Source organism: Procambarus clarkii, chromosome 4 (genome assembly GCF_040958095.1).
Source record: "Procambarus clarkii isolate CNS0578487 chromosome 4, FALCON_Pclarkii_2.0, whole genome shotgun sequence".
Lineage (NCBI taxonomy): Eukaryota > Metazoa > Arthropoda > Malacostraca > Decapoda > Cambaridae > Procambarus > Procambarus clarkii.
In genome coordinates, this window is record NC_091153.1 from 30,196,740 (window position 1) to 30,212,430 (window position 15,691).

General features: G+C 45.2%; 2 protein-coding genes across 2 annotated transcripts; both read right to left on the bottom strand.

Moving 5' to 3' along the window:
* Positions 1–3,420: 3,420 nt before the first annotated feature.
* On the bottom strand, positions 3,421–4,137 carry LOC138370895 (uncharacterized). The gene has a single exon (XM_069335552.1). It carries the CDS (start codon positions 4,135–4,137, stop codon positions 3,421–3,423), a length of 717 nt encoding a protein of 238 aa, XP_069191653.1.
* Positions 4,138–4,859: 722 nt separating this feature from the next.
* Positions 4,860–10,044, bottom strand: LOC138370897 (mucin-2-like). Its single transcript, XM_069335559.1, has 5 exons — positions 9,878–10,044; positions 9,149–9,258; positions 8,344–8,901; positions 6,734–7,968; positions 4,860–6,539 (listed from the first exon to the last, which is right to left on the bottom strand). Exons 1-5 carry the CDS (start codon positions 10,042–10,044, stop codon positions 4,860–4,862), a joined length of 3,750 nt encoding a protein of 1,249 aa, XP_069191660.1.
* Positions 10,045–15,691: the final 5,647 nt, after the last annotated feature.

Genomic DNA, 15,691 nt, shown 5'->3' on the forward strand with positions numbered 1-15,691 from the left:
CACAATTTGCATTACATTTTTTCTAGGTATGTTTTGGTCATCATTTATAATATGCCGAGTTTAACCAACCCCCCAAAAGTCAGACTTTCACATGAATGAATGGCAAGTCTGACGTCCTATGAGCTCAATATAAAAACACACTTACCATAAATGTTTCAACATTATTAGCGCTAAACTATTGATCTAGCATATGTCCATTGTTGTTAATGTCTTATTAATACCCCCCTAGTTACAACCTCTTCAATCATGTCACCCATATTTATTTAGACAAACCCTCAAACAGACTTATTAGTTCTAGCCTTAGGGAGGTTAGGGACAGGCGAGGTTAGGTGAAGTTAGTAAATTCAATGATAATTTGAAGCAAATTTACTATATCCTATCAAAAATGCAAAAAATTAAAAACTAAATTCATCTAAATCAATCAAAAATTATACTTATAATATTGAAATTTAACCAAATTCAAGCTGGAAAAAAGCTAAACTAACTCAATATGAGCATCCCATATCCTCACATACAAGCCTATGTCACCTCTGTCAATACATAAATTAGCTATAGCAAGAGCCCTATAGGGGGGCCTCGTAGCCTGGTGGATAGCGCGCAGGACTCGTAATTCTGTGGCGCGGGTTCGATTCCAGCACGAGGCAGAAACAAATGGGCAAAGTTTCTTTCACCCTGAATGCCCTTGTTACCTAGCAGTGAATAGGTACCTGGAAGTTAGTCAGCTGTCACGGGCTGCTTCCTGGGGGTGGAGGCCTGGTCGAGGACCGGGCCGCGGGGACACTAAAAGCCCTTAAATCATCTCAAGATAACCTCAAGAAGCCCTAAAATAGGTAAATTTACAAAAATATTTGAATATGTTAGTTCATTACCCCCTCTAAGATATCCTACCCTAAACAACCTCACCTAACCTGGCCTAGCATATCCAAAGCAAGATTTGATTAAAGTTGGTGAAATTTGTACTATCCCATCTAAATGTAACCTAATTTAAGAAAATTTCCACAAATATACCCAAAAATGTTTTGTGACATAGCACAGTCACAGCCCATTTTAGCCAAGTTTTCACCTATTGCAACCTGCCCTAGACAACCTAACTTATCCAGACCTAACATATCCAAAGCTAGATTTGAATAAAGTTAGTTTAATATAAGCCATCCTACCTAATTTAAGTAAATTTCCACCAAATATACCCAAATATTTTGTATCATAGCACTGCCAAAGCCCATTTTAGCCGAGTTTTCACCTATTCTAACTTACCCTACCTTACCTATCATAACATATACAAAGCTAGATTTGATTAAAAGTTAGTGAAATTTATGCTGTCCAACCTAAATTCAACCTAATTGAAGACAATTTCCACCAAATATACCTAAATGTTTTGTAACATAGCACAGCCAATGTCTATTTTAGCCAAGTTTACGCCTATTCCAACCTACCCTTGACAACCTCATTGAACGTAACCTGACCTAACATATCTAAATCTGGATTTGATTAAAGTTGGAGGAAATTTAAGCTATCCCTCCTAAATTCAACCTAATTTAAGACAATTTCTACCAAATATACCCAAAATGTTTTGCATCATAACACAGCCAAAGCCCATTTTTTACCCCCCTTTTTACTTATTCCATCTAAACTTTCAATATCCAACATCCAGTCTTGGCACAACATCCCCCATTCCCAAGACCATTTTCGTAGAGCTAATGCTGTGTCCATCCAACTATTTCCAATATTCCAGATTAGTTGACCATCAACAACCATACCAAACCAGACAGACCTAACCTAACCTATCCTAACACCGCATTAGGTAATCCATCCAAATTATCCCAATTTGTGTCAATTCCACTACATTTTTCATAATTGTATCAAACCAAAACCCTAAATTCTACTAAATGTAACCTATGCACATCACATCCAGAGCACAAATTGACTGTTAAGAGCTGTTAATGTCTATTCCCAACTCCCATTCCACCCTAGATTACAGTTAATCATCTAAATTATCCCAATTTGTGTCAATTCCACAAAAAAATTCTAATTGTATCAAACCAAAACTCCAATTTCTGCTAAATGTACCTATGCACATCACATCCAGAGTGCTGTTAATGTCTATCCCCAGCTCCCATTTCACCCTAGATTACAGCTAATTTTGCTAATATATTATTATATGAAGTATGTATTAATAGGTATTTTTCCTGAAAACTAGCACAAATCAACCACCTCGGGCCTAACCTCAGATACGACATATACTCAGAAAAGCTATGTTTTTTTGGATATGAGCCTAACTGCCCCGCACCTAACCTACAGAGGTCTTGGAACTTTGTTGAATATTGTATATATATTCTGGGAAAAGTGAAGTTTTTGGATATGAACCTAACCTGCTGGGATCTTTGTTGAACATTGTAACCATATTCGTAGAAAAGTGATGCTTTGGATATGAACCTAACTACCCTTCGCCTAATAAACTTGGATTTATGTTCAATATTGCAGCTATATTGTTGGGTAAGTGTTTTATTTTTACACATCAACCCAATCGTCCTGGACCCAACCTCCCTTTATCAAACTTCAAATTTACCATTTTTATGGGAGAAAAGTGTTGTTTGTGCATCAACCGAACCACCATGGACCTAACCTCTAATGCATGGACCTTGGTTCAATATTGCATCATATTCGTAGTCAATATTTTTGTTTGTTTCTCACATCAATACAACCATCCCCAACCTAACCTCTATTACCTGGGGGGTTAATGGAAAATATGTTAATAATGGGAATTTTCTCTACATAAGTTGAATTTAACCATCATTAACCTAACCTTAGTCAGAAAGGGTTATGAATCACTAAAACTATACAATTACCATTACCCAATTTTCCATATCCTAAACCATAACTAGAGGGTTTAGAAACCCCCTTACCTCGAAATTATACTATATATTTAAGGAAGGACTATATGTTCACATATTATCCTGTCATATCCCTAATTCACCCCTATAATTTTTAATTACCCTATACTATAATTAACTACAACCAGCCCCAAACCAGTGTGGGCTGGTTGCAGTGTGATGGTGTAGAGTGGAGGCTGGTGACAGTGTGATAAAGTAGAGTGGTGACTGGTGATAGTGTGATAATGTAGAGTAAGTGCTGGTGAGAGTGTTATGGTGTAGAGTGGGGATTGTTGACAGTGTGATGGTGTAGAGTGGGGGCTAGTTAGGGTGTGTTGGAGTATAGTGGGGGCTAGTGACAGTGTGATGGTGTAGAGTGGGTGCTAGAGAGAGTGAGATGGTGCAGAGTGGGTGCTGGAGAATGAGTGATGGTGCAGAGTGGGTGCTGGTGACAGTGTGATAATGCAGAGTGGGTGCTGGTTACAGTGTGAGGGTGCAGAGTGGCTGCTGGAGAGGATGTGATGGTGCAGAGTGGGTACTGGAGAGGGTGTCATGGTGCAACGTGGGGACTTGTGACGGTGTGTTTGTGTAGAGTGGGAGCTGGTGACTTTCTGAATGTGAAGAGTTGGTGCTTGAGAAAGTGTGATGGTGCAGAGTAGGGGCTTGTGACACTGTGTTCGTGTATAGTGGGTGCCCGTGACGGTGTGATGGAGTACAGTGGGGTCTGTTGACAGTGTGGTGGTGCAGAGTAGGGGCTGGTGACCAGGTGATGGTGAGGAGTGGGGTCTAGTGACAGTGTGATGGTGTAGAGTGGGGGCTGCTGACAGTGTGATGATGTAGAGTGGGGGCTGGTGACGTTTTTTGGTGTAGATTGGGGATTGGTGACGGTGTGTTGGTGTAGAGAGGGAGCGTGTAACGGTGTGTTGCTGTAGAGTGGGGGCTGGTGACGGAGTGTTGGTGTAGAGAGGGAGCTTGTGACGGTGTGTTGGTATAGAGTGGGGGCTGGTGACGGAGTGTTGGTATAGAGTGGGGGCTGGTGACGGTGTGTTGGTGTAGAGTGGGGCTCGTGATGGTGTGTTGGTGTAGAGTGGGACTCGTGACGGTGTGTTTGTGTAGAGTGGGGCTTGTGACAGTGTGTTGGTGTAGAGTGGGAGCTTATGACGGTGTGTTGGTGTAGAGGGGGGGCTGGTGACGGTGTGTTGGTGTAGAGAGGAGGCAGGTGACAGTGTGATGGAGTAGAGTGGGGTCTGGTGACAGTGACCGTCATAAGCCCCCACTCTACACCAACACTCTGTCACGAACCTCCACTTTACAATAACACACCGTCACCAGCCCGTACTCTATACCAACACACCATCACCAGGGCCCTACTCAACACCAACTTGTAGGCTTGTGACAGTGTGATTGTGTAAAATGGGGGCTGGTGAGGGAGTGTTTGTGTAGAGTGTGAGCATGTGACGGTGTGTTGGAGTAGAGTGGGGGCAGGTGACGGTGTGTTAGTGTAGAGTTGGGGCTTGTGGCAGTGTCATGATGTTGAGTGGGGGGTTTGTGACAGTGTCGTGGTGTAGATTGGAGGCTGGTGACGGTGTGATGGTGCAGAGTAGGGTCTAGGGACGGTGTGATGGTGTACAGAGTCGTCTGGTGACGGTGTAATGGTGTAGGGTGGACGCTTGTGACGGTGTGATAGAGTAGAGTAAAGGCTGATGACGGTGTGTTGGCATGGAGTGGGAGCTAGTGACGGTGTGATGGTGCAGAGTAGGGTCTGGAGATAGTGGGTTGTTGTAGAGTGGGGGCTTGTGACTGTGTTGGTGTAGATAGAGGGCTGGTGACGGTGTAATTGTGTGGAGTGGAGGCTGGGGACAGAGTCATGGTGTAGAGTTGAGGCTTGTGACGGGGTAATGGTGTACAATGGGGTCTGGTGACTGTGTTGGTGTACAGTGCGGACTTGTGACAGTGTGATGTTGTAGAGTGGGGGCTCGTAACGTGTGTTTATATAGAATGGGGGCTGGTGATGGTGTACTGGTGCAGAGCGAGGGCTTGTGAAAGTGAGTTGGTGTAGAGTGGGGACTTGTGAAAGTGTGATGGTGTGTAGTGGGGGCTGCCGACAGTGTGATGGTGTAGAGTGGGGTCTGGTGACTGTGTGATGATGTAGAGTGGGTGCTGGTGACAGTGTGATGATGAAGTGTGGAGGCTGATGACAGTGTGATGGTGTAGAGTGAAGGCTGGTGACAGTGATGGTGAAGAGTGCGGGCTTATGACAGTGTGGAGGTGTAGAGTGGGGCGCTGGTGACAGTGTGATGGTATAGAAGGGGGGCTGGTGACAGTGTGATTGTTTACAGTGGGGGCTGGTGACGGTGTGATGGTGCAGAGAGCGGGCAGGTGACAGTGTGTTGGTGTAGAGTGGGAACTGATGATAGACTGATGGTGTAGAGTGGATGCTGGAGAAGGTGCGATGGTGCAGAGTAGGTGATGGAGCAGAGTGGGTGCTAGTGGCAGAGTGATGATGTGGAGTGGGTGCTGGTCAGAGTGTGATGGTGCAGATTGGGTGATGGAGAGGGTGTGATGGTCCAGACTGGGTACTGGAGTTGGTGTGATATTGCAGATTGGGTGCTGGAGAGGGTGTGATGGTGCAATGTGGGGGCTTGTGACAATGTGTTGTGTAGAGTAGGAGCTGGTGATTGTGTGGAATGGGGTCTGGTGACTTTGTGATGGTGTAGAGTGGGGTCTTGTGACGGTGTGTTGGTGAAGAGTGGGAGCTGGTGACAGTGTGATGGTGTAGAGTGGGGTCTGGCGACGGTGTGATGGTGTAGAGTGAAGGTTGATGACGATTTGAGGGGTGCCGGGGGGGGGGAGCTCGTGACAGTGTGATGGTGAAGAGTGGAGACTGGTGACAGTGTGATGGTGTAGAGTGGGGTCTTGTGACGGTGTGTTAGTGTTGAGTGGGGGCTGGTGACAGTGTGAACGTGTAGAGTGGGGGACTGGTGAAAGTGTGATGGTGGAGAGTGAGAGCTGGTGACAGTTTGATGGTGTAGAGTGAGGACTGGTGACAGTGTGATGGTGTAGAGTGGGGACTGCTGACAGTGTGATGGTGTAGAGTGGGGTCTTGTGGCAGTGTGTTGGTGTTGAGTGGGGGCTGGTGACAGTGTGAACGTGTAGAGTGGGGACTGGTGAAAGTGTGATGGTGGAGAGTGAGGGCTGGTGACAGTGTGATGGTGTAGAGTGGGGACTGGTGACAGTGTGATGGTGTTGAGTGAGGGCTGCTGAAGGTGTGTTGGTATAGAGTGGGGGCTGGTGACGGTATGTTGGTGTTGAGTGGGGTCTGGTGACAGTGTGATGGTGTAAAGTGAGGGCTGGTGATGGTGTGTTGGTGAAGAGTGGGGGCGTGTGATGGTGTAGAGTAGGGGCTTGTAACAGTGTGATGGTGTTGAGTGGAGGCTGATGACAGTGTGATGGTGTAGAGTGAGGGCTGGTGACAGTGAGATGGTAAATATTGAGGGCGGGTGACCGTGAGATGGTGTAGAGTGGGGGCTTTGAGAAGGTGTGTTGGTGCAGAGTGGGGCTGGTGACAGTGTGTTGTTGTAGAGTGGGGGTTGGCGACAGTGTGATGTTGTAGAATGAGGGCTGGTTACAGTGTGATGGTGTACAGTGTGGGTTGGTGTCGAGTGGGGGCTGGTGACAGTGTAATGGTGTAGAGTGGGGGCTGGGGACAGTAAGATGGTGGAGAATGAGTGATGGAAAAGTTGTGATGGTGCAGAGTGAGTGCTGGTGACAGTGGTATGGTGCAGAGTGGGTGCTGGTGACAGTGTGATGTTGCACAATGGGTGCTGGTGATATTGTGATGGTGTAGAGTGGGTACTGGTTACAGTGTGATGGTGTAGAGCTGGGGTTTGTGACGGTGTGTTTGTGTAGAGTGGTGTCTGATGACTATGTATTGGTGAAGAGTGGGGGCTGGTGACGGTGTGTTGGTGTAGATTGGGTGCTTGTGACAGTGGGTTTGTGTAGAGTGGGGTAATGTGACGGTGTGTTGGTGAAGATTTGGAGCTGGTGACGATGCAATTATGTGCTGTGTGGTGTGGTGACGGTGTGTTGGTGTAGAGTGGGGGCTTGTGATGGTGTAATGGTGTAATTTGAGAACTGATGACAGTATGATGGTGTAGAGTGGGTGGTGGTGACGGTATGACGATGCATAGTGGGGGGTTGATGACTGGGTGATGGTGTAAAATGGGGTCTGGCGACGGTGTGTTGGTGTTGAGTGGGGACTTGTGACGATGTGATGGTGTAGAGTGAAGGTTGATGACGATTTGAGGGGTGCCGGGGGGCTGGTGACAGTGTGATGGTGTAGAATGGGGACTGGTGACACTGAGATGGTGTAGAGTGAGGGCTGGTGATAGTTTGATGGTGTAGATTGAGGGCTGGTGACAGTGTGATGGTGTAGAGTGGGGACTGGTGACAGTGTGATGGTGTAGAGTGGGTTCTGGTGATGGTGTGTTGGTGTTGAGTGGGGGCTGGTGACAGTGTGATGGTGTAGAGTGGGGACTGGTGACAGTGTGATGGTGGAGAGTGAGGGCTGGTGAAGGTGTGTTGTTATAGAGTTGGGGCTGGTGACGGTGTGTTGGTGTTGAGTGGGGGCGTGTGACAGTGTGATGGTGTAGAGTAGGGCCTTGTAAGGTGTGATGGTGTTGAGTGGGGGCTGGTGACAGTGTGATGGTGAATATTGAGGGTGGATGACCGTGTGATGGTGTAGAGTGGGAGCTAGTGAAGGTGTGTTGGTGCAGAGTGGAGCTAGTGACAGTGTGTTGGTGTAGAGTGTGGGTTGATGACAGTGTGATGGTGTAGAGTGAGGGCTGGTTACAGTGTGATTGTGTAGAGTGGGGGCTGGTGACAATGTGTTGGTGTAGAGTGGGGGCTTGTGAAAGTGTGTTGGTGCAGAGTGGGGCTGGTGATAGTGTGTTGGTGTAGAGTGGGGGTTGGTGACAGTGTGATGGTGTAGAATGAGGGCTGGTTACAGTGTAATGCTGTAGAGTGGGGGCTGTTGACAATGTGTTGGTGTAGATTGGGGGTTGCTGACGGTGTGTTGGTGTTGAGTGGGGGCTGGTGACTGTGCGATTTAGTAGAGTGGGGGCTCATGACAGAGTAATTGTGACGAGTAGGGGCTAGTGACGATGTGATGGAGGAGAGTGGGTGCTGGTGATGGTGTGATTGTGCAGAGTGAGTGCTGATGACAGTGGGATGGAGCAGAGTGGGTGCCTGTGACAGTGTGATAGAACAGAGTGGGTGCTAGTGACATTGTGATGGTGCAGAGTGGGTGCTGGTGACAGTGTGATGGTGCAACGTGGGGTGCTGGAGTGGGTGTTATAGTGCAGAGTGGGTACTAGAGAGGGTGTGATGGTGAAGATTGGGTCCTGGAGAGGGTGTGATGGTGGAAAGAGTGGGCCTCATGACAGTGTATTGGTGTAGACTGGGAGCTGGTGACCATGCGAATGTGTAGAGTGGGTGCTGGTGACGGTGTGGTGGTGTTGAGTGGGGTCTGTAGACCTTGTGATGGTGTGGTGTAGGGTCTGGTGACAGTGTGATGGTATAGAGTTGGGGCTAGTGACAGTGTGATGGTGTAGAGTGTAGTCTGGTGACGGTGTATTGGTGTAGAGTGGGAGCTTGTGACGGTGTGTTGGTATAGAGTGGGGGCTGGTGACAGTTTGATGGTGCAGAGTGGGTGCTGGTGACAGTGTGATGGTGCAGAGAGGGTGCTGGTGACAGTATGATGGTGTAGAGTGGATTCTGGTGACGGTGTGTTGGTGTAGAGTAGGGGCTGGTGTGGGTTTGATGCTGTAGAATGGGTGCTGGTGACAGTGTGACGGTGTAGAGTGGGGGCTGGTGACGGTGTGTTGGTGTAGAATGGGGACTGGTGACGGTGTATTGTTGCAGAGTGGGGGCTGGTGACGGTGTGTTGGAGTAGATTGGGGGTTTGTGACACCAAGCATAATGCCTTGAAGGAAACCAACGTCGACTATGCTTTCAAATGCCCACTTGGGGACTGCAAGCCCCAAAGAACTTAGTATATAGGCAAGACAACAACGTCTCTTTCGAAGCGATTAACAATGCATAAATAACAGGGCTCCATCATAGAACATATAATCTTTTTGCACAAACATACTATCACCAGAGAAATCTTATCAAACAACACGGTAATACTCAATAGATACAGCGATAGCAGTAGGCTCGACATCTGCGAGGCACTACACACGTGTTATACTCAAACTGAATATCCGTTGAGACATAACCAATCACAGGCAAGTAGGCCTCTGACGTCATGCCAGACAGACAGTCGCCAGCCATGCTCCCAGCAGCAGCCTGAGTTCTCCCGACAGACTCTGAGTAGGTGGACACTCGGCTGGCCAGATATACGTCTTATTGTCTTAGTCAATAAATATACAGAAGCGCCTACTGTGTCTACATTCTCCCCCGCAAGGCGACGAATACTGGTAGCAGCAGTGGGATCCAGAATTATTTTTCTGGAAACGAAAATTCAAGTACCCGACATCGCCTTGTGTTCCAGCCGCCACCGCCACCGCCATCAGCCGCCTCCATAAGCCGCCATCCTGCCACTTACGCATCAATTATTGTACCAGTCCGGGGTCCTGCCATCAACCACTACTCCAGGCCAACGTCTCAGAAGTAAGGGCCAATATTTTCTTGTGAGAACGCTCATTCATCAGTGAGGAGGAAGGAAGCTTCCCGCGCCAGCCATTTTTGAATCGCGCGCCACGTGGAACCTGCACCCACCACCACCACCACCACCCAAGCTGACAATATCATAGCTTTGTGAGTGCTCTACCTACTGAAATCGTCGTCAGTCATCTTCGCAAGTATCAACTGATCATTGTGTGTGGTGTACAGTTATTCAAGAGGAATTGGTGGAAAAAAAAGACTTCTACCGTCTGACAAGCGTTGCCTCCCAAGCTCACACACACCTCGCCACGTTGCCACATCGACACATTGCATCCTCTCACCATCGCCACACCCTCCTGCTACACCACTCTGCTGTGAACTCCGGCCTCGAACTTCGTGTTTCCTTCGCCATCATCATCATCTCAGGATTTATCTTCGCGCTTCCAACATCAATTCCTAGTGTGGGGTCTCTCGAGCTTAGCGCCACTGCCGCCAGCAGCGCTGCCATCACACCAGTTTGTAAACAAACCCTCACATGTGCCTCTTCACACGTCTCATTACCGTTTTTCGTTTTGGCCACTGTTATATTGCAAATCCTGCAGCCCTGAGTTCAGTAATTATGAGCTAAGATATCGTGTGCTATGTTTTAACGAAGTTTAACGTAAATATATCCACAACATCTTATGAATTAACCATTCAGTGACTTGTTAAATATTGGAGCTGGTTCAGTACTCCACTCCCAAAGTTTCCCTGAGTGATTTCAACATTGTTGCTTCTCTCAGTAATTTCATTGAATATTAATTGTATTACTAGAGTGTTTACAGTCTCCGTGGTGTAGTGGTAAGACACTCGCCTGGCGTTCCGCGAGCGCTATGTCATGGGTTCGTATCCTGGCCGGGGAGGATTTACTGGGTGCAACTCCTTAACTGTAGCCTCTGTTTAACGCAACAGTAAAATGTGTACTTGGATGAAAAAACGATTCTTCGCGGCAGGGGATCGTATTCCAGGGACCTACCCGAAACGCTACGCGTACTAGTGGCTATACAAGAATGTAACAACTCTTGTATATATCTCAAAAGAAAAAAAAATCAAATTCCAGTGAAGTAAGAAATTCTTGTTTTAGTAGCAGTTAAGGATTTGTACAATATAATTTTTTTTTAATTCCTCCAGGCCTAAAATTGAAGTTTATTCCTTCAACATTTCATACTATTATTTTTACCATAGCAGTTATATACATTCCTGTGTCCAGTTTATGTGCTACATCCATATTTCTTGCATTGCCACTTGTTGTGTTGAATAATTTTTAATGAAATTTTGCAATTTCACTTTCCAGTTTTTATTCTAAATTGCTGTGCTTAGCGTGGGTTTAATTAATTTACATGCTTCTAATCCCAGCCATATTCATACCAGATTGCTAATTTAATTCACAATTTTGCTTGTTCTAAATTATTTGTTGCCTAGCCCAATTTAATAATTTTATTTCTGCCATTTTTTTTTACTTTAGCCAAATTGATATTTTTTTGAGTGTTTATTTTTGTGTATACCATTTCTGATGCCTAGTGCACTTAATTATAATCTGAGTTCGAACATTACTTCCATGGCTGTGACAATGCCTACCACTGTTGAAACCCCTTCAGACTCAACGGGAACAGTTGCTCATCCCAATGGCCAGAGATCAGCTCAGGAAATGGCTATTCTTCTTTTTGCTGGTGAATCCCGCTTATTAGAGTCATGGTTTAGTAAGGTTGAAGCGAAAACAGTTGCACATTTTTCTATGCCTACTGATACCGAATACTTAGCAATTGCACGGTCAGCTGTGGACACAACCAAAGGTGATGCACGTTTTGTTGTTAAAGAGAAAGCCATTGTTAGCCTCCAGTCTTGGTCTCAATTTAAGGATTTCTTTCGCCGTCTCTTTGTTAACAAAGGAGACCTAGACCCGTATAGGTTAGTCAAGAAAATTGCCAATGCCACCGTGCAGCCTGGTGAATCGTTTAATGCGTTTACTAGCCGTCTCGATCAGTATCTGTATGCCTTAGTTTCTGCTATGAATAGTTCGGCTTGGTTAGATAAAGACAATAATCTGTCCCCTGAGGCTATGGCCAAGATGATAACATTTGGGACTTTAATGCATTTTGCCCCAGAGCATACTAAACCGATCATCGAGCAACAAAATTTTGGAGTTAAACATGAAATTGGTGAAGTGTTTGAGGCTATTAACAATGCTGCCGATAAACTAGCTCCCCAAAGTGCTCAGCTGTTGCCACCCTCTGATACTGTAAATTTAGTAACAAGCTCTCAGCATCCTCCCACAAACTCTCAAAACTCTTGGTCGCAGAACCGTACCCATGCTCGTAGCCCCCAGTCAAATTCGCCGCCTCATAAATTGCCGAAATGCCATAGTCCACAACCATCCACTCCCTCATGTTGGCATTGTGGTAAGAGTAACCACCTCGCAAGGGACTGTTGGTCCGCCTCTAGAACATCATCCCCTAGACAATTCTCTCGGTCCCCTCATCAATCTAATCATTCTAGGCACCCATATTGCCAGTATCATAAACTAGTTGGTCACCACACTGCGGATTGTAGAGCTAGGCAAAGGACATCCCCACCTCGTAACTCTCACGGTCAGTCTTGGCGAGGCGCACAGCGTCCAAGACATTATCAGAACTCATGTAATTACAACTCCCAGCCCAGCTATAATGCAACTTCGAATTATAATACTCGGCCACAGAATGCTGGAGTTCAGAATGTTCACTCCATGTCGTCAGGAAACCCCCAAGGCCATCCGCTAACCAATTCAAGCTAGCCAATCCTAGTGCCCTCCCTGTGTATTCAGTAGCTACCCAAAATAGATTTGGACACTTGACAGAGGAGGACACTGACTCTAGACCAGTTGTAGATGTTGACGGAACCACAGTGAATTTGACACAGACGAGACGCAGATATCCCAGACAACATAAGTCACAAGTAGTAACTTGTCCAGTCTCAAGTGATGGTCCCCTTGTCTCAGTCATTGTACATGGTAGAGTTTTAAAAGTTTTTCTTGACTCAGGTGCAAAAATTAATATTGTCAAGCCTTCAGCTCTTAGAGACATTGAAAGTAGGCACCCTACTCCAGTAAGGAAGTGCCCCATACCTTTTCTAAGTGGTGTTTCAGGAAATAAAGTAAAAGTTCAGGGTGAAATTGACCTCCCACTCAAGTTAGATGATGTCACATTGTCTATAACATGTTTAGTTGTTGACATTATTCATTTTACTGGAGACATTATCTTAGGTCTGTACACCATGATTGATGAAAATATTGCATTGTTTCCCCATCGTTGGAACATAAGTATCAAAGACCACGTCATACCCTTGTGTAGCATGTATCGACAGGGCCATGAGTTCAACCTTCAATCAGACTACGTTAATTTTGCTGATACCCGCCTTGCTAGCGTAGGTTTGTCAGATCCTTGTCGTGGTAGCATACCCGAGAAAACAGGCACTCAATTGAAGCATAGTAGTTGTGCAGTTGTTAAGGAGAATGAGTATCAGGACTTTCTGGAAGGGGACGCCCTAACGGATTCTCGATGTCTCGCTCGCCTGGCAGCTTCCATCTCTGAAGTCAGTGGTTCCACGGCCACTGACACTGTGCTGCACCCTCATTCTCTTACCAGAATAAGAGTTAAGGTTCAGGAAGTGCCTGAGTTGTCGGATGTGATTGTGGAAAGTGAAACATGTAAAGTGAATGGAACGTTTGTTGAACCCTCCTGGCACACAGTGCAGGATGGTACGGTTATATTATTTATTGCACACACTAGTAATACCGACATCCATCTCCAGTCTGGTACCCACGTTGTAGATTTTGCCCATTACTCATTACCGGTGCGAGTTGTGGATGATGTCTCCATATATCATAATGTTTGTACTCTCACACCAGGAGAAGAGGGATCTCAGCCAGAGGTGCAAGGGCTACACCTCAGTCCTACTGATTTTCCTAACTCTGTGGCTCAGCTTTTGGAAATTTTGAACAGGAATAGAGTCGTTGTTGCTCTACCAGGAGAAAAGTTAGGTGTCACTCCTCTTATTACACATAAAATTCCCATTGAACAAGGAACTACGCCTATTTATGTACCAGCTTATCGTCTTCCCCATTCTCAGAGAGCAGGAGCCGATAGACTTGTAGAGGAAATGTTACAGAGTGATGTAATTGAATCGAGTAATTCGCCATGGAACGCTCCATTGATTCTTGTACCAAAGCGAGATGGGACTTGGAGACCTGTAATCGATTATCGGAAGCTTAACAGAGTAATGATACCTGATCGTTTCCCACTTCCAGTTCTAGATGATTTGTTGCAAAGTATTGGTCGAAATAAAGTATTCTCACCGTTAGATTTGTTGCAGGGATTCTGGCAAATCCCCCTTGATGAGGAAAGTAAACAATTGACAGCCTTTAGTACTCCCAATGGTCATTTTCATTTCAAAAGAATGCCATTTGGTTTGTGGAGTAGTCCAATAACCTTTTCATGGCTCATGACAAATCTATTTCGTAGAATGATAGGAAGTACACTTCTAGTTTACCTTGATGACCTCATAATCATGTCACAAGATGTTCAGACTCATTTCCAGAACCTTGAGAAAGTACTTGCAAAGCTTGCTGAAGCTAATTTAAAAATAAAGCTTGCAAAATGTTAATTTTTAAAGAAGATTAATTTTCTAGGTCATACAGTTACACCTTCAGGTATTACACTGAATGAATCAAAGATTATTGCTGCCCGTGATTTTCCAACACCTCGTACTACAGAAGCCGTAAGACAGTTCACAGGTCTTGTAGGATTTTATCATTCATTTATTGCTGGATTCTCTATTATAGCCGCTCCACTTTAAAAGTTGCAAAGAAAAGATGAACCCTTTGTTTGAGGAGAGGCCCAGGATCAGTCATTCAAAAAACTCAAGGCAGCCTTGATTTCGTCACCTGTCCTTAGGTACCCAGATTTTTCTAATCCTTTTACGTTGGTTACAGATGCTAGTGACATAGGTTTAGGTGCTGCATTACTTCAAACAGAAGGTCACAGAGATCATGCAATAGCTTATGCAAGCCGTACATTATCTAAAGAAGAGGAAAATTATTGCACAACACAAAGAGAAGCCTCGGCAGTTGTCTGGGCACTTAAACATTTCAAGGATTCAATTTAAAATTACCCAGTTCATGTTCTTACAGATCACCAACCATTAATTCCCTTGTTCAAAAATAAGAATCCAGGTGGAAAGTTTGCTAGATATTTGCTCACAATTCAAGAATTCAATCCCACATTTGGATATATTCCAGGAAAGCCAAATGTTTTAGCTGATGCGTTTTCTCGACACGTAGCTGCAATTCAGTTAAATTACCCAGCATTACATGCTACAGTAGTCGAGACGGAACAAAGACAAGACCCCATATGGGCACCCGTCATTAAATTTTTGACTAAGCAAGACACTCGCCCGATTCATAAACCGCCAGTACCATTGAAAGAATTAGTGATGTTAGACAATTTACTGTGTAGATTAGTAAATGTAAGGACAGCCCCGAGGAAATGTTGTCAGTTGTTCCAGCTGACTTGGTACCAACTGTGTTAACAATTATGCATGATGCTCCCGCAAGTGCACATCCAGGAAAGGATCGTACACTCCAACAAGGTCGATTGAAGTATTTTTGGCCAAAAATGGCTAAGGAGATTGCTCATTACGTTGACAGATGTTTAACTTGCTTACAGCACAAGGGACATGTTTTAGGACCTAATCCAATTCAGGTGTATCCAGCAACTAAAGCCTCTTGAGAACGAGTATCGATGGATTTGTTGACAAATTTTGTGGAAACGGAGAAAGGGAACAAACATTTGCTTGTGATGGTCAATAATTTTTCACGGTTTTGTGAATTAGTTCCTATCCCGAACAAAACAGCAGAAACTATAGCCAGTGCATTCCATGACCAAATAATTTGTAGATATAGTATGCCTAAAGTAATCCTTTCAGATAATGGTCCAGAATTCAGTAATAGTATTTTAACTAGCTTGTGTGATTTATATAACATTAAAAAATGTAGTATTATGCCCTATGATCCAGCAAGTAATGGACTAGCCGAACGTACTAACAGGAAAGTGTTAGATGCCTTGAGAGTCATGTTGAATTTT

Excerpts from the sequence above, each read along its gene's own strand:
- LOC138370895 (XM_069335552.1), bottom strand. The coding sequence starts at position 4,137 with ATGACGGTCACTGTCACCAGACCCCACTCTACTCCATCACACTGTCAC.
- LOC138370897 (XM_069335559.1), bottom strand. The coding sequence starts at position 10,044 with ATGGCAGCGCTGCTGGCGGCAGTGGCGCTAAGCTCGAGAGACCCCACA. Across the intron at positions 9,259-9,877 it reads AGCAGGAGGGTGTGGCGATG|CCGAGTGTCCACCTACTCAG; the intron begins GTGAGAGGATGC and ends ATATCTGGCCAG. Across the intron at positions 7,969-8,343 it reads CCACTCTACACATTCGCATG|TCACCAGCCCCCACTCAACA; the intron begins GTCACCAGCTCC and ends TAAATCGCACAG.